This window comes from Artibeus jamaicensis, unplaced genomic scaffold, assembly GCF_021234435.1.
Source record: "Artibeus jamaicensis isolate MK-2021 breed Jamaican fruit bat unplaced genomic scaffold, CSHL_Jam_final contig_797, whole genome shotgun sequence".
NCBI lineage: Eukaryota > Metazoa > Chordata > Mammalia > Chiroptera > Phyllostomidae > Artibeus > Artibeus jamaicensis.
Genome location: NW_026521977.1, coordinates 457656 through 484308, shown reverse-complemented (window position 1 = coordinate 484308; position 26653 = coordinate 457656). Strand labels below are relative to the sequence as shown.

The following is a 26653-nucleotide window of genomic DNA, read 5'->3' as shown; positions in this document are numbered from 1 at the left end:
TCAACACATTTATAAGGTGAACATAACATGAATACCAAAATATGACAGGGTTATTACAAGAAAAGACAATTATTAGCCATTATCTCTCATAAATATAGATGCAAAAATTCGAAACTCAATATTGGCAAGCTGAATCAGAAATACATAGAAAACGTAAGGCGTGATGCCTTACGTGATGATCAAGCTTACAGGATATTCCAGGAATGTGTGTTTGGGTTAGCATCCAAGAATCAACTGATATAACTACCACATTAATAGGCAGAGGGAAAGCCATGTGATTATCTCATTAATTTTGAAAAAAAATGGGTAAAATTCAACAATCAAACATGAGAAAAACCCTCAGCAGAGTGGGACAGATGGGAACTTCTTTTATATACTGAGAGATTTTTTACAAAAAAAAAAAACCAGCAACTTCTTTTTTGTTTTAATTTTATTTAGTTATTTTTCAAGTACAGTTCTGTCTATTTTTCCCATCCCAGCCCTAAAGCTAGTATTACAGCGGTGCCTCGGTACTCAACATTAACTCGTTCCAGAACGTGCGACCAGTGCTGAACCCTGAAGCGTTTTCTTTCTCTGGGTGGCATTGTGACTCTCAAGTTCTAGCCAGTGCGATGAGTCCCGAGAAAATGCTGAGTGTGGAAATATGTTTTTCTTACCAAAAAGCAATGAGTACAGGGTTTAATGAGTTCTGAAGCTGACAATTTCTGAGGTATCACTGTATTTTTAGTGGGAGAGGGAGGGAGAAAGAAAGGGAGAGAAACATCGATGAGAGAGAAACATGGGTTGGTTGCCTTCTGCAAGCACCCCAGGCACTTGCCCTGCCCAGGAATCAAACCAGTGACCTTTCAGTTCACAGTTCAGCACCCAACTGAGCCACACAGTCAGGGCTCTACTTATTTTTACTATGCTAGAGGAGTTAACCAGTACAGCGAGGGAAGTAAAATAAGTAAAGTTATGTAGATTGAAAAGAATAAGACTGTCTCTATTTGTAGATAGATGACACTAGCAATGACCAACTGGAAAACAAAACTTTAAAATACCATTTAAAATATTATTATAAAACATAAAGTACTTAGTGATAAGTTAATAAAATATGTAGTACATTTATATAGTCTACTATAGTACAATCTAATAAAAATATGTAAAACATTTATACCAAAATCCACAGCATATTGCTGAGTGAAATTGAAGAGTATTGAAATATATGGGGAGATACACCATGTTCATTGATTGGAAGATCTGATATTTTTAAGATGTCAGTTCTCCCCAAATTGCAACTTTAAAGCTACCTCAGTTGAAATCTGGGCCTTTTGCTTTTCTGTTAGAAATTCACAAGATAGTTCTAAAATTTATTTGGAAATGCATAAGAGCTAGAACACAGCAAGTTGGAAAGAACAAAGTTGGAGAACTTACATGACCTGATTTTCATACTTACTGTGTAGCTGCAGTCATGATGCAGTGGGGAACTGGTGTAAGAACAGACAGATACATGAATAAAACAAAATCAAGAGCCTAGAAGTTGACCCACACTTATGTAGTCAATTGATTATTGACAGATGTAAAGTCATTCAGTGGGCAAAGGATAGTTTTTTTCAATAAAGTGGTACTGGAATAATTGGATATTTATATAGGAAAACTAAATTTGACATTCTTAGCTTATACTGTACACAAAAATTTGTTTGAGGTGGGTTATAGACCTAAATCTAAAAGTTAAACTGTAAGTCCTGGGAGAGTATCTTCCAACCAGAGAGTAGTCAGAGTTCTTAGAACACAGGAAGCACTTTAAAAAATGGATAAAATGTAAGCCCTGGCCAGGTAGCTCAGTTAGTTAGAGCATTGTCCTGAAATGCCAAGGTTGTGGGTTTGTCTCCAGTCAGGAGATTGTGTGTGTGTGTGTGTGTGTATGCATACATATGCCCTGACTGAAGATCAATACAACCAATAAGTGCATAAATAAGTGGAACAATGAATCGATGTTTCTCTTTCTCTAAAAAATCAATACAAATCAAAATAAATAAAATGGACTTTATCAAATGTAAACACATTTGTTCATTTAAAAGATATTGAAAAGGAATAGGAAAGCCACAGACAGGGAGAAAATATTTGCAATAAATATATCTGACAAAGGACTTGTATCCAGTGGGTGAAGATAATTCCTACAAGTCAGTGACAATAAGGCAGCCCAATTTTGAAAATAGGCATGTTTCGAACAGACACTTCAGATAGGAAGATATACAAGAAGTCAGTAAGCATATGAAAAATGTGCAAGATCATTAGTCATCAGGAAAATACAGTGATATCAGGAAAAGCTGTAATGACATAATACTGCACTCTAGAATTGTCAAATTTAAAAAGACTGAAAAGTCCACCTTTCAGCAAATATTGGAGCAACTGGAATATTCCTGCATTGATGATAAGAATGCAAAATGGTACAATTCCTTGGGCATACAGTCGGCAGTTATTTATAAAGTGAAGCATTTACTTACCATTTACCCAGTAAGTCTCAAGTATAAGTTTGAAAAGGGATTTCTAGAATATGTTTTTTTTAACTTTTTTTTATTGTTATGCCATTACATTTGCTCTATTCCCCCCCTCCATTCCCCTCCACCCTGCATACCCCTCCCCCACCATTTCCCCCTTTAGTTCATGAACACGTGTCTCAAATTCTTTAGATTCTGTATTTCCCCTGCTATTCTTACCCTCCCTCCTATTTTCTATCTACTGTCTATGCTACTTATTTTCTGTACCTTCTCCCCCCTTCCCCTCCTCCCACTCCCCTGTTGCTAACCCTCCATGAGATCTTCATTTCTATGGTTCTGCTCCTGATCTAGCTGTCCTCTTAGTTTGCTTTTGTTTTAGGTGTGGTTCTTAATAACTGTGAGTCTGCTGTCCTTTCACTGTTCATCTTTTTTATCTTCTTTTTCTTAGGTAAGTCCCTTTAACATTTCATATAATAAGGGCTTGGTGATGATGAACTCCTTGAATTTGGTCTTATCTGAGAAGCACTTTATCTGTCCTTCCATTCTAAATGAAAACTTTGCTGGGTAGAGCAATCTTGGTTGTAGATCTTTGGTTTTCATGCCTTGGAATACCTCTTTCCAGCCCCTTCTTGCCTGTAAGGTCTCTTTTGAGAAATCCACTGACAGTCTGATGGGAACTCCTTTGTAGGTGACTGTCCCCTTATCTCTTGCTGCTTCTAGGATTCTCTCCTTCATTTTAATCTTGGCTAATGTAATGATGATGTGCCTTTGTATGTCCCTTCTTGGGTCCAGCTTCTTTGGGACTCTGAGCTTCCTGGATTTCCTGGAAGTCTATTTCCTTCACCAGATTGGGGAAATTCTCCTTTATTATTTGTTCAAATAAGTTTTCCACTGGTGGCTGTGCCTTTCCCCCTTCTGGTACCCCTATAATTCGGATGTTGGAACGTTTAAAGATGTCCTGGAGGTTCCTAAGCTTCTCCTCATTTTTCTGAATTCTTATTTCTTCATTCTTTTCTGTTTGATCATTTTTTTCTTCCTTCTGGTCCACTCCCTTGGTTTGAGTCCCAATTTTCTTTCCATTACTATTGGTTTCCTTTGTATTACCATTCATTTCAATTAGTTTAGCTTCCATATGTTTCTCTAATTTGTGACTAAAATCAACCAGTTCTGTAAGGATCCTGATAACCAGTGTTTTGAACTGTGCATCTGAAAGACTGGCTATTTCTTCATCGCTTAGATCTATCGGTTCTGGGGCTCTGAGTTGTCCTAGAGCCATTTTTGGTCTGTTAGTGCTGTTAAGTAAGCGGAGTGAAGCCTTAGTTGTTTACCAGGACGGGGCGACCCAGGTCGCTGGTTTGTGACGCTGTGTGTGGGGGCGTGGTCAGAGAGGGAGCGATGGCGTTCCTCTCCGCTAGCCCAGCCCGTCCAGTCAAACCACACGCCTCGGGCTTGTTTATCAGATCGGAATTGTGCGAGCCTGCTGCCCCACGCAGGCTTCCTTCTCACTGGTTTCTCCGCACGTAAATGTGCGACCGACCGAGACAGCCCGCTGGGCCTCTTCCCTGTGCACTCCGGTAGCTAGCTCGCGATCAGCGCCTTCGGCTGCTTGCGCACCGCACACCACCCGGGAATTTTATCTTGCCAACCTGCTCCGCTGCTGGCTTCGCTCCTAGTACCGGTCCAGCTGAGTATCTAGTTGTCCTTTGGACTCCGTATTGTCGATTTTCCGTGTGGCTTGGTTGTGACTGCTGTTAAAAATAGTTGTTCTTAGATTTGGTTGTGCACAGAGGCAAGGTGGTTCCTCCACCTACATCTCCATCTTGGCGGAAGTCTCTAGAATATGTTTACAGCAGCTTTATATATAAACAGTCCTAAACTGGCAACAGCCCAAATATCCATTAATAGAAGAATGGATAAGGAAATTATAGCATAAACATGCAATCAAATATTACTTGACAATAAACATATTAAATCATGGATGAATCTCAAAAATGTGATACAATACCATGACAATCTATTTCTTTAAGGATTTTATTTTTTAGAGAGGGGGAAGGGAGGGAGAAAGAGAGGGCAGGAAACATCGACATATGAGAGAGACATCAATTGGTTGCCTTTCACACCACCCACAGTCGGAGGGCCTGGCCTGCAACCCAGGCATGTGCCCTGACTGGGAGCGGGACCAGCAACCTTTCCGTTTGCAGGATGACACCCACTCCACTGAGCCACACCAGTCAGGGTATAGAATCTACTGTCTTAATAAAAATTCCAATTAAAACATGAAGCAAAAGAAGTCAGAAGCTAAAAACACATACTGTATGTTATTTCATTTATATGAAGTTTTAGAAAAGACAAAGTAACTTACGCTGAAAAATATCAAAACATTTACAGCCCCAGGATGGAAGGGAGTTGACAAGGAGGTGGCACCAGGGGACTTTCTAGGAAGTTGTTCTACTTCTTGATTGGCGTGTTGGTTATGCCGGTCTGTGCATTGTCAAAACTCATAAAACTGTACATTTGACACTTGCTCATTCTACTGTATGTAAATTATACTTTAAAAGGAAGAGATGTTTATATTTCTAATTTGCAAGTTAGTTTTTATTTTCATTATTTTCATGCAAGACCCAGCTTTTTATATGGGAAGGCTTATACAAGGAATCCGTGTATTTGGAAGTCGGTTTCTCTTCTTCCCTTTGCTTGTCCTTCCCTTCCTTCTTCGTTCTGAAAAGCACAGGAATGTGAGCGAAAGTGGGCGACCATTGCAGCCAGCGGTGCAGCGGAAAACTTGTATCAGAATGTTCTGTCACTTGCACCTTGTGCAGGCCTATTATTTGAATGTGTGACTCTAGAAATGGTTGCTATGGTGATAAACCACTTTACTTAAATAGCATATATTTTACTCAAAATTCAGAGAAGTGGTAGCAGTTTCTAGTAATCATGCACTGGTATTAGCTTTCAGGGATAAACCAAGAGCTCACAGGTTTTGCATCCATTATCACCAGATGAGTTCATCAGGTTAAAGTCATGCCAGTGAATAATGAAATATGTATATTTAGCCCAGTTTTCTTGTTACATATCTCCCCTTGCACACATGATGCCCTCTTTTCAAGACTGGTAATATAAGCTGGAGAAAGCAGGCCAAGGGTGCTGAATTACTAAAAGAGGGAACTGCAGGGAACCTGGTAAGGTCGTCTTTTCCATCATTTCGCCCCCGGTAGGCCTGGCTGCCCTTCAGCAGTCCCAAAGGGCGAGGCTCTGCCAGGCGGGGCTCAGTCAGGCGGAGTGCTGCCCCAACGTGGCCTTCCCGCCTGCCGCCTCGCTCTGAGATGCTGTCCAGCTCCAGTGCTGAAACCTTCTTTTATGGATTGTGATTACAAGGGTCCTCCAATTCTTTATATTTTTGAGACTGAAGAACTCTCTTATAAAGAAACCTCCACTCACTAATCAGATTAGTAGCCTGTCCGTAAACCTTCTTGGTCTCTTTTTTCTGTTTGAGCTGGTTGCAGTCTTTCGGGTGTGAATTCTCCATGATTTTATGTAAGGATAGAAGGTTTTTTTCCTTTGATTTTGAAGGTGCTTACTGATGATAGCCAGGTTTTCTTGGTCACTGTGCAATAGTGTACCAGTGTCTGCAGGGACTAGTCCAGTGATTTTTATTGCAGATCCTCTTTCTTGGATTGGGGATGGTAGCCAGCAGTCTCGTGATGACCCTTTAGACTCTTCCCCTCAGACCTGAACACTGATGCTCCTCTCTCGTCTTTCTCCCCCTTCGTACCAGCTTACGGGAGCCCATCACCTTCTGTTTGCCTTTCATGACCTGCAAGATCTCAGTAACTCCTGCGGCCTTGGCAGTTTCTCTTTTGTTTTCTCTAGGACTCATAAAATCATCCAGTTGTATCCGTGACAGACTTTTGAGGAATTCCATGAACTATAAGAACAGAAAAACAGCTAAATTTAATTAGTCTATAACCTAAAATCTATATCCCTGAAAAATTAAGATTTGTTCATGTTGCTAGAGAAAAACCCAGAAACCAGAATTTGCCTTCGCTGGTTATGTTCCAGGGAGATGAGAGACGTGGCTCTTGGTGGAGAAAGTTAACGCTTTGCCCGAAGGGCCGCATGAGGACCCGCCTGCGCCGCGTTCGGTTGGCACTGGAGAGCAGTCTCAGTGGGGGGAAATGTACGAGGCGTCTTTAGGACTGTTCTTATGACTTTGCTTCCTAAACTTCATGCAGCTGCACATTAGCAAAGAGACATAGTAAAGTGTACACACATATAATACTTAACAGAAAGCACACATATGCACAGAAGCTTGTAAGCGATAAACACTCGCATAAAGGTAAGTGGATTTGCATTGATGTTACCCGGGAGTACAGTGATTTATTTCACTGTACCCAATTTTAGGCCAGTTTTGGAGCTCCATTAAAATATGGTTGACAATATCAGTTTTAGTATGTATTAAATACCAGACTGAAAACAAAATAAGAAAACAGGCACTTGTGTGTTTCTGGTAAGAGCATTACTGTAATGACTCAAGTACATTAATTAACGAAAGCAAGTCTAAAGAAGAATGGAAACATTCAACCAGGTAGGAATATGCGTGCATCAGAAAGAAAGTGAGTCTCTGTTCCTGTTCTCCAGAGTGTTAGTTGTGGGGGACCCTGTTGAAAAACATTTCCTCAACGTCCTAGAAGGGGAAATGTCAAAGGGAAGAGGGTTACAGTTAGGTTCACCTTTTAATAGGATTTGTATGTCAAGTGAATTAAGTTTTTATGAGTTGAAATTTCTGTGATAGATTTCATGCCTTCAGGACCAGGACCGCAGTAGACAAAGCCCCTTACCTGCAGCCAGATGCCAATGCCAATGCCAGTGCTGATACCAGGACACCTGGGTGTTGTCCTCTTCCCTGCTGCTGAGCAGAGGAGTTTGCAGGGAGAGGACCCCACCTACGTTGCTGAATGCTAATGCGCTTGAAGTGTTTTCTGTTTCTTGAAAGACTATACAGAGAAGCAACACAGAAATTTTCTTGGGAAAAAAAACTGTGAAGAAAGGACCTGTTTACATTTCCAAATTTATACAAATTAATTTTCCAGTGAACAAAATTACCAGGTCAAGAATTAGCATACACTGTGGTCAGGTCATGCAAGAGTGTCATTCTGCCAAGGCACGTACTTTAGGACTCTCTGCAGTACACAGCCGTCAGGTGGATTTTCTCTTCCCTAAAATGCCAGCACCAAAAACCGTCACTCGACCTGTATGTAGTTTTGTTGCAGCCCAGGGAGGTCATTTACTCATTGGACACATAGATATTAAGTGCCGCCACTGTGCACAAAACATGGCCACCTGAATCACAGGAGCCTGGGTGGCCAGAGAAACACGAGGTTGATTGTTTTGTGTCCCATGTAATCTTCTCATTCTCAGTCATTACCCTGTCACCACGTGCTCACCCTGTTTCCCTGACCAGAGCACACACTGGTGAGCCCTGCCCCAGGCTACTGAGGCCCTGCCCAATCACACCGTGAGTCTCGCCCCCGGCCTGCTGGTGTCCATCTCCTGAGACACTCCCGGCTCTTTTAGAGCTCTGTGCTCTGCATCATTTAATTAGAACTGATCGCTTGTAGAATGGGTCTAAGGTCAAAATAGACTCTGTTTCTCTCCTGCCGGGATTAGAGACCGTCTTCTCCGTGCAAGGTGAGGTGACCTAAGAAGATACAGTCACCTGTTAAAGTCCGGTCTGCCTGTTTCATGGTTTGAAGCTATGAAGTACTTTCACGGCCACCACCTTGCTCATTCTCATAATAGACTCGTGCAGTAGATGTGCAGATACCACTGTCCCCACATGGCAGTGAGGCCTGCAGGCCTGGCCTGGTGGTGTGACGGGGATTAGAAACCAGTGCCTGGCGCCAGAGCGGACAACCGTGAGGCTGTGAGGAGTGGGCCCGGGCAGCAGCTCTGTACCCAGGCAGGAAGAACAGTCATGATGGGCTTGTGGGGACCCACGCAAATGCCACCGCGTGTCTGGAATCTGTGAAGACGAGCCGAGCACAGCTGTGTGTAGACAGACCTCCCTATGCAAATGTCAGCACACGTGTACTTTCGCTTTGTGTGGTGGAGGGTCTGAAATTGTATCTTGAGTTTGCTCTCCACCAAACACGAAACAGCCCTGTTTTCCTGAAGCTGCTGGCGGGGCTTTCTTTGCCATAATAACAATTTTACTATGTGATTAGTTTACATCTCACACCTGGAGAGCATTCAGCTTGCAAATCTGGGACAATTTTGTATTTCTTTGCTTCTTTGAATTGATGTGTGTTGCTTTGTGTCTGAAAATTAATCCAGCCCTTTTATTTCTAGCCCACTGCTTATAAAAAGAAATTTCCCGTGACCAGTAAGAAGGGAAACATGGACAACCTGGACACCAGCAGTTCAAACTCCACAACCAGCAGACTCCTTCCAGCCGGAATGAGGGGAGAACTAGAGAAACCCTCTGTGACTTCAAGCCATGTAACAACAACCAAATACACTTCTAAATCCTTTGCCCTGCCCAGAACCAAAAAGAAACTCTAAGGTTCCTTCCAACGCTGAATAGCACAAAACCAGAGCTGCTCTTTCTAGTGCTAAAATGAGGGGGTAGGATGTGTAAAGGACCAGCACTGTGTGAGCTTTTAGCTCCACCGAGCCCTGCAGTGTGTTTGCATCAGTTTAAAATTGAAGCTAGCTATCTCCATGCAGCGTGGCGTTGAAGGACAGCCACCCACAGGCTTGAGGGCAGGGCTGCGGTCGAAACCAGCGCGAGATCCTCTGAGGGTTGTTTAGAGGAGCAGGTGCCCTCAGAGCAAGGCTGTGGGCGTGCCCGCTCAGTTTTACTTCACGTTCTTAGATTTCAGCACAATTCTTTATAGGGAAACGAGAGCCAAGTGTGGTCATGGAGGTTCCTAATAATTACGTGCACGTTGCACTAGAAGACTTTGTTAGGAAATTGCTAATAAACTTACCACGGGCATAACAGCAGAAGTGCCTCGGCCATTCACGTGTGTTCTTGTGATGGTAGGTTGCTATAGATTGTTTAACACAATTTAAAGGTAGGAAAATAGGAGATTTTATAACTGCTTGCCATTAACTTGCTGCTAAATTCCCAATGTATTGATTGACTCAATAAAAGACAGATGTTACCCATGCACATTAATTTTTATGTTAAGAAGGAGTGAAGATCATAAGGTCCCCTAAGTCCCTATACAAATTGGGAGCTTGGCCCACCGCTGCACATCTCTGGGCAAGGTCATGAGGATGAGTGCAGGGGGGAGTACATAATTACTCTCTTTTTAAAAAAATTGATGTGAGAGAGAGAGACAAATACCGATTTGTTGTTCCACTGATTTATGTATTCATTGGTTGCTTCTTATATATGCCCTGGCCGGAGACCGAAATCACAGCCTTGGTATATTGGGATGACATTCTACCCAACTGACCTACCAGGCCAGGATCCATAATCACTCTTAGTATTATGGGTTTCTTATTCTACCTGGGCAAAATAATTTTGCCATTCCAGTCAAACTGAGTGAGTGGATGCTTCACTCGGTCTTCCAAATCAATTAGAAAGAGAACATTTGCATTGGCTTTTACCTTTATAAAGTAGTAACCTAGTTAGTTCCATTCCAACCCCCCAGCCCATGTAGGATTGTCACCTAGGCCTCCAAAATGACACACACCTGGCCAGCCGAGCATGTATTAGTTGCATATAGATCCACTCAGTGGCTAAAGGCAGTAGATGTGCTTCTTGTGATTAATTTAGAAGATGCTGTTGTGCTTTTGAATGGGTCAAAGGTAACCCTGACCTGTGTTGCCCCTGGCTGAGTGATTCTGCCTTAGATGTGCTTCCCCGGGGGAATCTGACAGCGGAAGTGTATGTAGTTTAAATTGTCTAGACTTTATTTTAAAACTGGCATTGACATAGCTTCTTCAAGATCTTTCTCCCTTCCTGTTACTTCGAGTCTTATCCGGTGCCTGTAAACCGTCTCCTGAGCTTTGCGCCTTCTCTCCGGGTTCGGTGGGCCAGTCTTTGAGAAGCAGGTTCTGTTTACCTGCTGAGAAGCTCGGTCTCATTAGCTAGGTGATTTCCCTCCCCCCCTAGTGCTTCCGCTGGCAGAAGGGATTGCTGCTGCTGGTCTCCGTGCAGGAAAGCCACCTGAGACGGTGGCTTTGATTCTGCCCTCCGCTGGGCCTGAAAATGGAACATGCTCCGTCTTCAAAATGCTCTTGACTTTTATAGCATGATGCAGTCTTTTGTATCACAGGGAATTCTCTTGTTAAATTGAGTACTATCCAAATTTCTGTCTACATTTCTCTTTGGTCCTAAATGAGTGATTTTGCTCAGGAGCTTGAGCAAAGATCCAGAACTAAGTGCTGAGTGGAAGGTGAGGTCATGTGTGTGCCCTGTCCCACCCAGCACTGGGCCAGGCCAGCCGCCCTTCTGTCACAAAGGTGCGTTCGATTACCTCTCCTCCATCCAGACCGTCATTGCATTTATGTAGAACCTTCTCATAGAAACTAGCTCACTCTTTCTAAGGGGAATTTCACACTATGTTTATTAATTTATTTGTGTGATGCACCTGGGCCAGGCCACATCTGAGCTTTGTCTTCTGACTGCTGTTCATCTTTCATATTTGGGGCCCTAGGGCCTTGCTTTTTCCATTTGCCTTCATGATTGTGAAAAAAAGTAGCTCTTCTGTTTCAGAGTGGTTTTTGGTGACCAGTAGGCCAACTTCAAGGCTTCGGTGACAGTCACCGTGGCCTCTGTGTGCTTCAGCAGGGGGGTTGGGCTGTGGTGTGACCCAGAGGGATACATTGTTTCTAGGACAGTACAGCACAGGTGTTACTTCCAAGAAATGCAAATACTGATCAACATTCTGACTTAAAAATAACAGACAAGTTAAGGCAAGAGGGACACGATAAAGGAGATAACTGCAGGCTTCGGGTGGGGCGAAGTTTACCTGAGAACAGAAGATGGTATCAGAGAAAGGAGTAAAGCAGAGAAGAAAGGAAAATGGGTTTGGGGTGGGACAAAAAGACAAGTAGTGCGTACAATTAATAGAGAACACTGATCGCATGACAACCCATGACTCTGCCAAACCCAGAGGCGGGCAGCAGAGGAGGGGAGCGCTGTTCTGGGGTCGCTGTTCTGGAGTCACCTTTGCTCCAGCCCAGTGGGAGGTCGAATTGGCCCCTCCTGTGGCCTGTCCTCACCCAGAGGAAGATACCGGCTGAAGGGACAAAGACCCAGGGAAGTAGAAGCTGAAAAAGGCTGTGATTTAAGAGTTGGCCGTGGAATAGCCCTTACATCTTGAGGAGCGATGTTATGTGATGTGGGGAGGAGGAAAGGAAAAAAAATCAAAACATTTTGTGCTTATCACTGAAATGCTTTGTTTAAATAATTCTATTTGACTCCAAAATGTAAGTTTCAGGTTAGACAAATCAAAAGCAGCAAGTCTTGAAAATGAAGCTTTTTAAATTCCAGCCCTGCTGTTGGAAGAGAGAATAAAGGCTTTGTTCAAACACGCATTCCCAGCAGTCAGCAGAGCTCTGAAATTGGCCGGGGAAGTGTTGCCCTAAGAAGGTGGCACTTGGCTGGAGACCAGGAAGCTGTGGCCTCTGGGAAATGAACCGGGGCTGGATGTGTTCCAGCTGCCTCCCCAGAACCACGCCGTCCTGCCCTGTCCTCTCCCACCAGAGAGGCAGCCGGCTCTCAAGGGACTACAGCAACAGGCTCCCTGGGCCACTGGGCTCCCGGGGATTCTGTTGGTGGGAGACACGGCGCAGCGAGCAGAGGGTGGGAGAGTCAGGCCCAGTTGGTTCCTGCAGCACCTGGGGCTGGGCTGTTGAGAAGTCGCTACATTTTCCTTCCTTGGGACTCAGCTCCTGCTGCGCCCCTCGCTCCTAGGTGTGTCCCCTGCCCCTTTAGGCCAAGACCAGGGACTGTTTCCTTGGGGCGCTGTGCCTTCCTCTGCAGGTTTTCCCTAAAGTCTCAGCACCTGCGTAAACAGCCTCTGTGTTAGACTTTCAGCTGCCCCGTTTGAGTGTACCACCTGTTTGCTCCTGGAACCCAAAGGGACCCAGGCCCTTGCCATACAGGTTCTGTACTGTTCTTGACTGGGGTCAGTTTTATATGTGGCTGCCAAGCTCCTCCCAAATCCCAGCAAAGAGCCTACATGGGTTCTTCCTGAAACTAACTGAGTGGTGAATAGGGGTTGAGGACGGGGGTGGCTTGGGAGATGTTCCCAGGGTTGGTACCCAGACTGAGCAAGAGAAATCTAACACTGCCCAGCTGAGTGTGAAGTTGTCTAGAGCCAGGAGCCTTGCATTTAAATCTTAAACTCCAATGGTTGGGGGTCAGGGGGCTATGGGAGCCTAAAGAATGCAACACTTGTAACAGCAAAGAGGACCTCTGGGCTGGGAACCGACTGCTCTTGCTGTCCCCTGGCCGGGGACCCCAGGGTGTGGTGGAGGCTTCAGGGAGGCAGCAAGAAGCCCAGGCCATCTGAAGTTGTCTCCCTGGGCCCTGTGTTGGTTTCATCTCCACAAGAGCTAAAATCAGCTTGCAAAGCATTTTAGAGTAAATGCTTCACTATTCAAAGGTCTCACCGTAGTTCAGTGTTATTCTTCGGGACCCTGTATTTTTCAGAGTGAGCTGGCATAGATCAGTTTGATTGCTCTGCAGTATGTTGTTATCACTTAATTCTCATTGGTGAGCCAACTTTTTTTTTGCCTTTGTTCTTCAAAGGAAGTCCATGTTCAGTGTCTGTCCTGCATTTTTGTGGCTGCCTTCCCTGATTGCTCGTGTAATGAACTCGACTCTGCTCCCTCTCTGTTAGTTCCCACATTTCCCTGAATTATCCGGAGCACCTCTCAGCAGGTGTGGTGGGGATTCCCGCTGCTGCGCAGTGGCCTCACTTCGCGCAGCACCACACACATGCCCGTGGAGCACGGGGAGATTCAGAGGGCCACTGCAGGTCACTAGTGGCTATCTCAGAGGCCTTCCCTCTTGGTTGCCTGGTGCCACCCCAGACATCGTAGGCGTCCCCGGTGAGCACAGGGTGGAGACCCCAGAGGACCTCCGCCCTGAACCGTGCAGTGGTTCCTGGCCTGGTGCAGAGGACAGGGACACCAGCTGCCACACGGACCCCTCCCCCCAGTGCAGACTCCTTCCCCTGGACTGTGCAGCATCTTCAGATCGTATCTGTCCTTGGCACTGACACAGGGGTCACCTAAATCTTTCTGCCTTCTGGGCACTGAGACTCCATTTTGGCCCCCTCAGGAGTCGGGCTTTGCAGACAGGAGCCAGCTGCCATGCTGCTGTTTAGGAGAGACTTCCAGTCTGCACAGAAAGTTGTCTCCGTCCAGGGGGCGATTGCAAGGCGCTGGGAGTCAGCATTTCCAGCACGCCGCCACGGGGGCATGGCAGGGGGAAGATGGCCTTGTGTGGCAGTGGCAGCAATGTGTTCTGGTCCAGGCAGTGGTTTACACTGAGTTTACCAGAAATGGAAGTCCCCCTGTGAATGGGACTTTGAGCCACGTTAGTGCAAGGGGTGTCTGTCTTTGAACTAAAGCCCCACTGCGGGGCCGTGACGTAATCATGGTGGTGCATTTCCAGAGCACTCAGCACCTGCCACACACCGTTCTAAGCAGTCTACGTGTGTTCTTTCAATACTGACAACCACCTGTGAAGTTGGTACTCACAGGTCTACAGAGGACTAAACTTCGGCACAGAGAGGTTAAGAAACTGGCTGCAGGTCACACAGCTAAGAAATAGTAGAGCCAGGGTCTTACCCAGCTGTGGCTCAAGCATGTCGCCGTCGCACCCTGTGCCTCTCAAGGCCTTCGTAGTTTAGGCCCAAGACTGCTGTCAGGTCTGGTCTCAGCGCTGCAAGAGGCCAAGTGGCTCGTGGACACCTGTGTCCCCCAGCCAAACCCTAGAGTGGTGATTCTGGCAAGTTTGGGGCTTGAGGTTTCAGAATAGAGTAAGTTTACTTGACGTGTTGACAGATTTGCACACGACCCAACCACACCATGCCAGGGTGAGGGAGGGCTGCATGCCGAAGGACTTGGCGTGCTAAACAAATTCTAAACGCCTTAGCGGGTCAACGTCAGGACTGGTCTTTTGAAACCTTGGACTGTAGTTTTGACCAAAGAGAGAGAAGAGGCCCCGCTGCCTCTTAGGTGGGGTAGCCCCGTGGGTGCAGACAGGGTAGATTGATGCTTCCCCGGAGCAGCTGCCGTGACTTCCATCACAGGGAGTGGGGGTTAAGAACCACTACGATGTTTCCATTTCCCGTGATTCTCCACCAGGCGGCAGGTGTGGCTGTGCAGCTGAAATATGGGGTTCAGAGGTCAGCTGTGGGAGCGCTTGGCTGCCCCACCTTTCCTGTGTACCTCTTGCTGTCGTCACCACTTGCTGCTCTATCGTGTGGTGGTGGGTGGCATTTCGTTGTGGGTGCAGAGACAGCACCGAGGGCGAGGGGGCACAAACTGTTTCTGGGGGCTTGGGCCCGTTCCGGGAGGCAGGACCGGGCAAACTTCTGGCCTGGGCTGCTCGTCCCTCAGTCTGCTGCCTGCAGCTTGGTTTCAGGAGAAGAGGGTCGTTCTGATGCAGGATTCTCAGTGCCCTCCGAACATTGGAAGAAAGGGCTTCTAGTGGGTAAGCTCCGAAAGCCCACTGAAGTGGGTAATTTTTGTACGAGGTGTTTTCCCTCCAGAAGCAGTTTACCCCTCTTCCCATCAGTCATGAGACCTTGTTCATTCAGCCACTTACATTTCATACCCACGTTCTGCTCGATAGTGTTTTTATACCACTTTCGAACCGAGAAACCTCATAAGGTCCTCCACCCCCCACGTGAAATCTCAGCGGGGTTGTCCCTCCTGCAGGATACTTCGCCAGCCTGTCTGGGGCAGGGCCTGGGGGCGGGGCCGGAGCCTGGGGGCGGGGCCAGAGCCTGGGGGCGGGGCCACTGTGGCCACCGCTGAAGTCTCCTTTTCCCTCCGGACTGCCCAGCACCACAGTCTGCGGCACCAGCATGAAGGAACAGGAGTTGCACAGAGAACGTTCACTGGGTGGAATTGGATTGAGAGACTCAGTCATTTATTCAAGAAATATTTATGGACTGTCTACTATGTGATAGGCATATGACTGGACATAAAATGATGTAAGACACAGTCAAGGTCATTGCTTTTAAGAGGCTTGCAGTCTGGGGGGCATGAAGAGGTGTCGGTTGTCATCAATATTTATACAGATATGTAAAATAATAATGTTTGTGATCAGAACTTGGGAGGAAAGAAACAGAGGGCTACAGTAGAGAATAACAGGGTAGGAGCCTTCTTGGAGAGCCTTTCTGAGGAAGCTTGAAGGCTGGAGGGAAGAATCCTTCAGGCAGAGGGAGCAGGGAAAGAGCTGGGGCAATTCCGGGACTCGGTCGGAAGGCCGGGATCACGGGGCAGTGGCAGGCGCAGGGGCTTTGGGGGCCACGGGGGCCACGAGAAGGAACCCGTTCGTTCTAACCAGGAAACTATGGACAGGATCGCTTTTGTCTTTGTAACAAACCATGAAAAGCAAAAGCAGGAGCAGGGGGAGTGGGTGGAGCACACTGGGTAGGATGGGGCAGAGAAGGTGGGGCAGAGAAGGTGGAGAGAAGTGGGTGGATCTGAAATAGGTCTGGGGGTAGAATTGGTAGGATCAGTGGTGGACCAGGTGTGAAGGGTGGGGAAAAGGGGCAGGTGACCAAGAAGTGACTGGGCTTCAGCAGCCACACTGATGCTGGTGTCACTCGGTGAGGAAGACCATGGGGGGGTGCAGTGGAAGGAAGAGCTTCACCTGGTCACCTGCAGCTGAGATGCTGCACGGCCTCGACGTGGGGGTAGCTGCTGGTCAGGGACTTAATGGCTGCAGTGGATCAGGGTGGATGGAGAGAAGGGAAGGGCAGCCCAGAGCGGAGGAAAGATGTTAAGAAAGACCCAGAATGAACAGTGAGTTGTGCACAAGGGCTCCTGGACCCTGGGCAGGGCTCACAGAACCAGGGCCCCAGGGAGACCTGGTGTCAAGGCGCCACTGGCCACACAGTAGCTCGTCTCCCTCCCCTCAGGGACTGAGCAGTGACTGTGATTCAGCAAGAACAAGGACTCGAAGGGAGTGGGGTGACATGAAATGCCATTTGGGAAGTCCCCGCGAGAGATGTGGCCCAGCTCCTTGCAGCTGGATTAATCAAATCAGAACAGGGACAGGTGACAAGCCCTCAACAGCGAAATCACAATTCCATAATCTTTTTATTGGAAGTAAATCAGAAAATGGGGGACCATGGTGGGGAGGGGGTAGTGGAGGTGGGAGGAGTATAAGGGGGATAAATGGTAATGGGAAAAATACAATAGAAGATAAACTATTAAAACATAAACAAAAAAGAAAATGGGGGGCCAGATACTTCCCCGCACCCAAATTTGAAGACTCTGTCTGCACTGCTCCTTCGGCCCAACTCTGCCCCTGGCAGCCCCCTCCAGCGCCTCCAGGACACCCTTCCCGGGCTGGGGGCCGCCCTCCTTCCAAGGCAGAGGAGTTCTGCCCTGAACACACACAAGGGCTAGAGAAGTCTTTATATTAACCTACCCCTGCTCCTCACTGGTCCCTCTGGGACTATTGAAATTCGACTCCTTCTGCCACATAAGGGCCCCTCAGGAACTGAAGGTGACCCCCCCGCCCTGTGTGCCCTCTGCACTGCAAACGGTCCCACTTCTCGTGGATGACTCCTCGGATGACATATTTTTTGGCCCTGCGTTCTAGTTGATTTGGACGCGGGCCCTCGGTCACTGGGGCCCATTGTGTTCCTGTTAGGCAGTCCTGTGAGCAAGGACTTTGGGGCAGTCGGTTCGAGTTGGCTAGGACAGGATTGGCGACAGTGGTCCCTGAAGCAGATTTGTCTTCCTATGTCCTTGTGACAGACACTGTCGGTGACCTTAAAGGAGCCCCTCCCGTTGTGCTGCCAGGGGGACTGACGAAGAGTGCTGACCTGCCTGGGTCAGGCTGAGGCTCAGGGCCCTGGGATCACCCGGGAGGCAGATTTTCCTAAGTGTCTGTCTTGCTAATTATCCACCGAGATATGCATAGGGGAGGGGCATGAACCAAACTCCAACCGGCTTAGCAGCTGCTGGAAGGACAGCCAGGGGCAGGAGAGGCTCGGCAGCCTTGGACCGGACCTGTCCCGGGTTCTCCACACACAGCAAGCAGGGGATGTCCTCTGTGTCTGTGTCACCAAGTGTCCCCAAACCTCCTGGTCTACAGGGGAACATTAACCTCCACGCTGGAAGTAAATGCCCCTGAGCCCTCCCGCCCTGTGGCCAGCAGGAGTCTGAGTCTTTTCCAGAGGATTCCTCGAAAGCATCTCAGAAGTCAGAGTGCTCCCCACCCGCCTCTCCCTGTTCCCGTGCTACTCTTCGCCTGGGAGCAGAGGCTCAGATCTGATGCTTGGAACCTAAGCGTAGCTTTAGATGTTCTCACCCCGCACTTTTATCTTCAGGCTTCTGTTTCCCCAGCTGTGTGCAGCTCCCGGGGACCCCGGTAAGATGCCATGTGTCCAAAGTGATGTGAGCCAGACCCCAAACCTGGGCGTCCTCCCAGCCTGGTGACAGGGCTGCCCAGGCCGTGAATCCTAGCACGTCCCCTGCTGTGGGGTCCTCTCAGGTGGCCCCCAGTGAGGATGGGCCGGGGGAAGTGGGTGGACATGGGAAGTCAGGGAGTGCTGAGGGGCCTGTGGCGTGGCCGGTGGGGCGGGTGGGGCGGAGTCTGTGGGGAGGAGCGTCGTGGGCACAGGAACGTGGGCCCCTGGGGATTTCTCTCTCGGGCCTTCGCCGGCCCCACCACGGCCTCGGAGCTCCCGGGCAGTCCTGGCACTCGACAGGCCTGCTTCCTGTCTGGGCCCCAAACCAAGTAATTTGCAGGTGGTTTTAAAATGTCAAGGAAGTAATACAAAGAGCATTATCTGCCCAGGATGGATGGCTCTGGCCACACTCATACCTAATGTTTTTTATTCAAAATCATTGAAAAACACAGAGCCCATAAAAGAGATAATGAAAGGTGCCCTGGCCAGGTGGCTCAGTTGGTTGGAGTGTGGTCTCATGCGCCAAAAGGTTGTGGGCGCCACCCCTAGGCGGGGCACATACCAGAGGCAACCAGTCAGTAATGTCTCTCTCTCAGTCTCCTTTCCTCTTTCTAAAATCAATAAACATATTTTGGATGCAGAATTTAAAAAATAATAAAAGGCATCTTTGGAGGTGCAAGGATAAGATGCAGGCTGACCCCTTGCTGTATAGTGAACCTCAGTGAAAGGGGTGTTCTGGGGCTCAGTGTCCACTGGACCAGAAGCCCCACTGGAGGAGGCAGGGTGTCAGCTGGGAGTGGGGGATCCTGGGAGCTGGGAGCTGTGTGGTGTCGCCATACTCTGCATTCAGGCTGCCCCCTGTGGGATGAACTTCCTGGATCCTACAAGGTGGCCAGGGAAGGCACATACTCTAACCTACTCACACCTCCAGCAGCTCCTCAACAGCAATCCCACCCCCATTCTCTAGGGGGCAGCAGCAGAAGCCTGAGCCGCTGTGGGTGGGAGGGGCCAGGCAGGAGACCCAGCTGACCTGGATTTCTGGATACCCTTTACCAATCATGTAGGGCCCCCCACCACTGCCTTTGGGTGTTAAGAGATTTAAAATGAGGTGCATTGTAACCGGACAGTTTTTAGGGGGGATCTGTTTGGCACCCAAGTGAAGATTAAGGGGCCTACAATGTCCCCACCTAGACAACAGACAACAGCATGAACCCAAGGCGATAGGAGTATTTACTGGTCATTCTTGAGTGACAGGGACACCACCTCTAGCTTCCAGTTATTGCTTTGGCTGTGACATGGCTGAAGGGACGTGGAGGGTTTTACAGAGTGCGAACGGGCTGGTCAAGTTACTGGCTTTGATGAACTAACCAGCTTAGGCAGCGTGTGGGACTCCGGGGAAGAGAGAACTGATACTAGGGAAGCAGCTCCAGATTCCCCCGAGGAGGAGCGCTTCCCACCCGGGCACAGTGTTGGGCACGTCCAGGATGCCAGGGGCCGACTCGTGGCCACCAGAAAATGTGATCTTATTTAAGAGAAATGCAGAAGCCACGCCTGCCTGACAGGGTGCCGTGCCGATGCTGGTCCACTCCCAGAGATCACGCTGGCGATGAAAGGACCTGGCACAGCTGGGCCAGAAGCTCTGCAGCCCTGCTGCGGCTCCCTGCCGTCTCCCGCTCCGGCCACTCCTGAGTAACACCCAAAGCACACCCGTGAACACCCTCGTGGGCAACCTCTGCCCCTCCCTGCTGCAGTGGGCAGGTTCGAGCCGGCCAGCATAACATGTGTGGACACACAGAAAACTCATTCACTTTCTGTCCCCTCCTGCCCAGGACCCAGGTTCCCAAGACTTGGCCAAGGTCCCTGTTCCCAAGTCCCCTGCCCCTGCTGGGTATTGCTCAGTGGTGCCCACGTTGGAACCACAGCTCCGATCCTACTCATTTCCCTGGGGCCTCTGGAACGGAAACCAGGGGATACACCTGTTGGAAATGTAGAGATGTCTGGCCCACGAACCCAGGGAGAAGGCTGTGTTCTCTAAGCTGAGTTTCCCTCCAGCGTTCACAGTTCTGCTTCCACCTTCCAGGGGAAAAGAATTCACAAACAAGTAAGTTGCAGACAACTCACTGTGGGCAGCGTGTCTGAACTGCGTAGTTACTATTAAAGATACAAGCTTAAATACATTATAAAATCATTCTCTGTGAACTTGAAAGTCATCTAGAGGTTCCCCCATTCTTACCTTGATGGTGCCTTGCTAGTTGTTTAAGTAACACAATTTCTAGGACTTCATCACCAGTAATGAGTGTCCGTCCATGAGCAATGGGGAGAGGGACTGGCGAGGCTCGTATACCTCACACCCCCCGAGGTGGCCCCAGGATGGAAGTGGTTCACACTTGAACCCACGCGAATGCCTGCCCTCAGGGCTAGGCTATACACTGGCCACCTCTTGTTGCAAATACATGTCGCTGTACACTGTAGGGTTAACTGGCAGGCAACTAAATCAGTAATGACGAAACTAAATGAATAGGGGTCTGTGGTTAAAAGGCGAGAGTAATGCCAATTAAAACCACAAGCACTCGGGGTAGCGTTCTTCAGACCCCACGAGCGTGCCTTCAGGTGGGAGCCCTGCCGCCTCCCCACCGGCCTCTGTATCAGAGTCCTCCGTAGACTCTGGAAACACGTTAATGGATTTAGTTTATGCTACGTGATGGGGGAAATGCTTTGTGAATTCCCGCTGGGAGGGAAAACATACTTGCCTGGGAAACCTCCCTCGATGGGCCAGAGTCCAGGTGATAACAAGCCTGAATCCAGGAGAGATGGGTGGGGGAGGGATATCCATCACTCTGAGATGAGGTGGTCAGAACCCTCCATTTGCAATGTCACCTCTCTGTCATCATCCCCATTATGGGCTGAATTGTGCCCTCCCACCAAATTCAGGTGCCGAGTCCTCTTGTGCCTGCATTTGGAGACAAGGCCTTGAGGAAGGTAACTGGGGTTAAATGAGGTCATAAGGGTGCGGCCCTGGTCTGATGGGATTGCTGCCCTTATAAGAAGAGACACCAGATCTCTCCCCCCAACCATTACCTCCCCCATGTGAGGACACCGAGAAGGTTGCCTTTTTGCAAGCCAGGAAGAGAGTTCTCACCAGAAACCAACCCTACTGTAGGTCCTTGATCTTGGACTGCCCAGCTTCCAGAACTGCGAGGAGATAAATTTCTATTGTTTGAGTCACATGGTCTGTGATATTTCATTATAAGTTGGCTCTGAACAATTCCATCTCCTAACTCCACCTATCTCCCCTCCTACCAGCTCACAGAACACCTGAGAGCAAGGGACAGGGGAGGGGCTGAGAAATGGGGATGGGCTCTGACCTGAGTGGGCTCTGGTGGACCCGAGGACCCCGAAGGAGGTGGTGAGAGCCCAGAGGCAGGGAGAAATGCCAGGAGTCAGGCTGAGGAGTTTGGAATCCCCTTGTGAGGGCTCTGGGCTCCCACAGGCCGAGTAATTGGATTTCCAGGCAGCAGGCATCCTCTCCCTTCCTGCACCCCACTCTCTGTGTCCGAATAATCTTGCTTCCCACACAGAATGAGAAGCCCTTTAGTCTTGGGGGGCTCGACCAGCTACCATGCCCTCTGGAGGCTCCTCCCAGGCCCCTTCTGCTGCCCCTGAGCCCCCAAGCCGGCATCTCCAGTCAGTGTCCTCCATCAAATCAGCACAGCTCGGTGGGACTCTGATTTTATATACACAGTAAAACCTGAACGCCAGAGAAATGCAAAAAAGGAAGTTAAAAACCTCACCTGAGATTTCACCACCGAGCGAGAATAACCGTTAACATTTTTGTGACTTCAAAACTTCTGTCCCTTGAGCCTTTTTCCTCCCCCTCTCTTAATGAATATGATTTTCTGCAAATGCCGTATTATAAAAATGCTCTTTAGTAACCTACGGTTTTGCCAAAACAGTGTATAAAGGGCGTTTTTTTATGTCGATAAATAGATTTTTGTCACTGTTATCTGGTGGTTGTCGGGGCGCACTGTTGGCCCTATAACAAGCCACTCCATACTGATGGACACAGACTGCAGGACCGTTGGCCGTGACAGAGCTGTGCGGCAGGCCCTCTACACATGGCACGTTTGTGCGATTAGCTCCTTTCCATAAATTCCCAGCGCGGCGTGGAAGGTGAAAGGGCATGTATACTTCATGTCCTGATCTGACTGCCTGACATCTTGGGGTGGCGGGGGCCTCCCTGGGGCCGTGGTGAGTGTGACCCTAAGATGAATGGGAAGCAACTGTTCAGCGGGGAATCAAGACCAGGTCAAGGGGGCTCCTTAAGGGCAGGGGCCCTGCTCCCACCCAAGGGGAGGCAGGGCTTTGGACCTGGAGGGGTTAATTAAAGAGGGATTCAGAAATCTATAAACATCAGAAATGACTGACAGGTGCTAATTTCTTCTTTAGTATTCACAGTGGCTTTCTGTTAATTAAGAAGAGAGCGAGCCCAGGGGAGGGGCTCTGAGCTGGGCATTCTGGCACAGGCAGGCCAGGCAGACTGCCCATCCCGGACCTTCGGGGGGCGGGGGGTTGAGGGAACAGCCAGGGCTCGGCTTGACCTTGAGGGTGCAGGCCCAGAAGAGCCCGGCCCCCAGGGACACTCCTCGGGTGCGAGGCAGCACTGTGCGTGAGGCAGGCAGCCCCTTTTCAAGTTTCTTTTGAAGCTGGGTGGCTGCTAGGGGAACCCAGGAAGAGACGGGGACACAGGAGACTTAAGAGAGAAGGGCCTGGAGTCTCCCATTTCCCCGGGAGTCCTTCCCGCAGGCTTGTTCTGCACAGCAGGGGGCAGCACTCTCCCCCCATGGCTGGTGAAGAAAATGAGGCTGCGCCCAGGCCTGAAAACTGGGCCTGCTTGTTTGGGGTGGTGCGTGGGGAGGATCCCACCCCTGTTCTTGGGCCGCAGGAGCACAGCTGCAAGGTGGAGACCACCCCAGGCACCTCGCTCGGCTCCCCTTCATCACTCTCCACTCTCCTCCCCCTGGGCTCCCACCCCAACAAAGCCAGGGCTGAGCTAGAGCTCTGGCGGGGGTCACTGTGGACAACTGGGGACAGCTTGGACATGGGCATGTGCGTGTGTGTGCACACATGTGCCCAACATGCCGATGTGATGATGGGTGTGTAACTGTTATGTTCATGCGAGTGGTGTATGATGTGCTGTGCAAATGAGAGTGTGTTCCAATCCCGATTGTACCACTTTCAAGCCATGTGTGTCTGGTTATGCTTCTACACATCTCTGTAACTCATTTTCTGCATCTGCAAAATGGAATAATGATCATGCTCAATTCACAGCATTCCTGTGAGGAGTATAGGAATGTGTGCAACACACTTAGCACATTTAGCCTGGAGCCCCCCTACTACTGTTTGCTTGGCAAACTCCTAGTCATCCTTCAAAACCCACAAGAAGGTCAGGTAGCATCAGGTCCCTGTGACAGTGCTAGAAGGTCTACCCTTGGAACCCTGGGCTCAAGGGCAGAACTTCAGTATCCAAAACTGGACAGAGGAGCCTCTGCTCCCTGCCACGCACCCACACAGCAGCGGGAGGGCTCCGCTGGCCAGAGCGCCTCACGTCAGCTCACTGATGTACAAGTGAGCACACGCCCTCCTGGGTGTGTGGTGCACACACCCATATAAGGATGCAGGCAGGCCAAACGTGCATGCACAGACTCACGCACAGTCCATGTAGATGAAGGAGGCATGAATACTTTGTGTTCTTAGTATTCACAGACAGAGGATTCACACACCTAGTTTTTGCACACACATGATGCACACAGATGTAAGCTCCACATTGCACACATGGCATAGAAGCATAATGTATAATGTATACTTTGTGCACAGATAGGACACATGTACAGTACTTGGCACAAATATATAAGATTTACACTTTGTACACATAAGCATCTGTATACACACTGTGCCTGCGTGCACATGTGTACACGTGTGGCTTAGAACAGTGAAGGATGGACATGCTGTTTATACATAAGGCAATGCAAGGGGAATCATGCACGTGCTTGTGCACACCCAGCCACATACAGAGGCCTGCGCTGTTATCCCGGGGAAAAGCCACCCTGAGCCAGTGCCCCTCCCTTTCACCTTCAGCGCTGAAGGCTGCATGGGACCCACAGATGGGGAATTAATTGGTGTCATTAACATGTGGAGATGATAATGACTTCCCATCGATCCCAGTGGCAGACGCTTGGCCACTCCGAGGAAGTGGACCTAGGAGCTCAGGACTGAGGCCCAGGCTCCCCTTGGAGAGACCTGACCTTTGGTGGCCACGCCAGGAATCCCTGCTGCTCCCTCCACCCGGGCAGTGGTGCCCACAGAGCACAGCAGGACGGAGGGAGCCGGGGACAGAAATCCAAGAGAGCTGAGAGACTCGCCCAAGGTCACCTGGCCTGCTGGAGGGCACAGGACTCCAGCCCCTCCCATCTACTCTCCTCTCCCCTGCTGCCCCACGCCCCCATTTCCTGGTCTTCACCCTCCACCCCTCCGTAGGAGAAGTCTGTCTCCCCTCGCCCCTCCAGGCTCTAGCTGTCTCCTGCGGGCTGGCTCTGGCCTTTCTCCCCTGGGCCCCGGATCACAGGGTGATGGGGCTCAGCCACAGGGAGGGGAAGGCCTGGGCTGCAGTGAGACAGAGCAGACTCGGAGGTGGTGGTTGGAAGAACAGACAGACCAGCAACCTCCTGCTTCTCCTTCAAGATGCTGCCCCCTCCAGGGAGCCCCCCAGACTGATCCCACTCTTGGGGTCCTGGGATCCCTTCTTCTTATTATTCCTCAGTCTTTCCTCCATTGCAGCCCTTCTCTCACAGAGTTAGATCTGTTTGCTCATCTTCCCCACAGTGTCATGAGCCCTTTACTGATGGACTGTAGCTAACCTAACTTTGTAGCTACTTCAGACATAGTCCAGCATAGCCAATAGTAAGTGCCTAATGAATGTTGGATAAATGGAGATAGACTCAGAAAGACAGATAGACGGACAGACAGACAGAAAGGCACAGACTCGAGCTGGAGAACATGTGCTCCGGGCCATGGTGAGTGGACAGGTGGCCCCCGACCTTGCAGGTTGGCCTGGGACCCAGTGTTCTGCAGAGAATCTGGACTCTCTGGGGTCCCCTCCAGGCTTTGGGGTCCCCCTTCCTATCTTACTCTCACAGGAGAGGAGTCTGTAGGAGAGTAGTCGAGGGTCCTGCAGCTGGGAGCGGGACTGGAAAGTGGCAGTGGCCAGGAGGTGAGGTGCCTGTGCTGACAAAGCCCGGGGACAGGATGTTCATAGCTGACAAAGCCCGGGGACAGGATGTTCATGACGTTAATGGGACCCAAAGACAGGACTCAGACTGAGGATTCAGACGTGGACACGGAGTCTGAGCCCATCCCAGTAGCCCCCAGAAGCTCAGCCTGGGCCAGGCCCCTGGGGTCACCCCCAGACTGCCTGGTTGCACTGAATTTGTTATTGTCACCGCATTTCCAGGGCTTCTAATGAGCTGCTAATGAGCTGTCAGCTAATTATGAGAATTAAATGGGGCAGCCAGGCTGGGCTGAACTTTTGCTGAAAGCTTCTGGAGTATCCGGAGGAGGGAAGGTTCCTGCCATCAGCTTCCTGGCCCCACCCACCTGATTTGACCTCAGCCCCAATGTGCATGGGGTGTAGGTGGTGGACAATGGAGAGAGAGAGAGCGAGAGCCCCAGCAGACCTAGATTTAGGCAAGTTCCAGCCTCATGGCTAGGAGGGGCTGCCTCCTTGAGGGCAGCTGAGGGGCCCCAAGGGTCTGACTCTGTGTGACCTTGGGCAGGTGCCCCGGGCTCTAGAGTCTATCTTCCTATCCTATCTTCCTATCCACTTTCACAAGTGGCCAGTGGAGGGCAAGAGCTGAACAAGATGATCCACAGGCCCTTTCTCCCATCTCAGTCCACTTCGGACCCAGTGAAGCCTCTCTCTTCACAGATGGGACTCAGAGGTTCCAGCCCTGTGCAGCTGGGGACCTGCCTGGGGCCCCATGAAATAATTAGTGAGCCTGAGCAGAGGGGTCTGTAACCCGCTCAGATGGGTGTGCATGCCGACAGAGCCAGGTGCAGGCTGTTCATAGATGCATCATTCAGAGCAGAGGCAGACTGGAAACACCCACGTGTCCACAGCAGAGGGAGGGATAGGTGAGAGGTGACATAGCCGCACTGTGAAGTAGTACGCAGCAGTGAAAAAGGACCCGCTGGCCCTGATGGGCACGGGTTCGGTGAGGACAGTTTGGTTAAATCATACTCGTCCCCCAACAACACAGGTCCCGTTTTGGTTACCATGGCGTATTACCTGTGACTGCATAAAATACACACTTCCCTGATGGCTTTTCAGTCCCCCAGTCACTATGGGAATAGCAGGGGCGCACCACCCTCTGTGACCAATCACGTCGGTTCTTTCGAGGTCTGTTGCAGATCGGCCACTGGCCGTTCGTTTCACACACACATACAGAGGCGCACAACGTGTTGCCTTCTTGTTGTCAAGTTAGAAAGCCATGT

General features: G+C 49.5%; 1 protein-coding gene across 3 annotated transcripts in view; it reads left to right on the top strand.

Moving 5' to 3' along the window:
- The window catches only part of STK33 (serine/threonine kinase 33), a 142089-nt gene extending 132448 nt beyond the window's left edge, over nucleotides 1-9641 (top strand). For all 3 annotated transcript variants that reach the window (XM_053672957.1, XM_053672956.1, XM_053672955.1), the window contains one exon: nucleotides 8829-9641. In XM_053672957.1, coding sequence (XP_053528932.1) covers nucleotides 8829-9041 — 213 coding nt within the window. In that variant the 3' untranslated portion in view covers nucleotides 9042-9641. The remainder of the gene's footprint in view (nucleotides 1-8828) is intronic.
- The last annotated feature ends 17012 nt before the right edge of the window (nucleotides 9642-26653 follow it).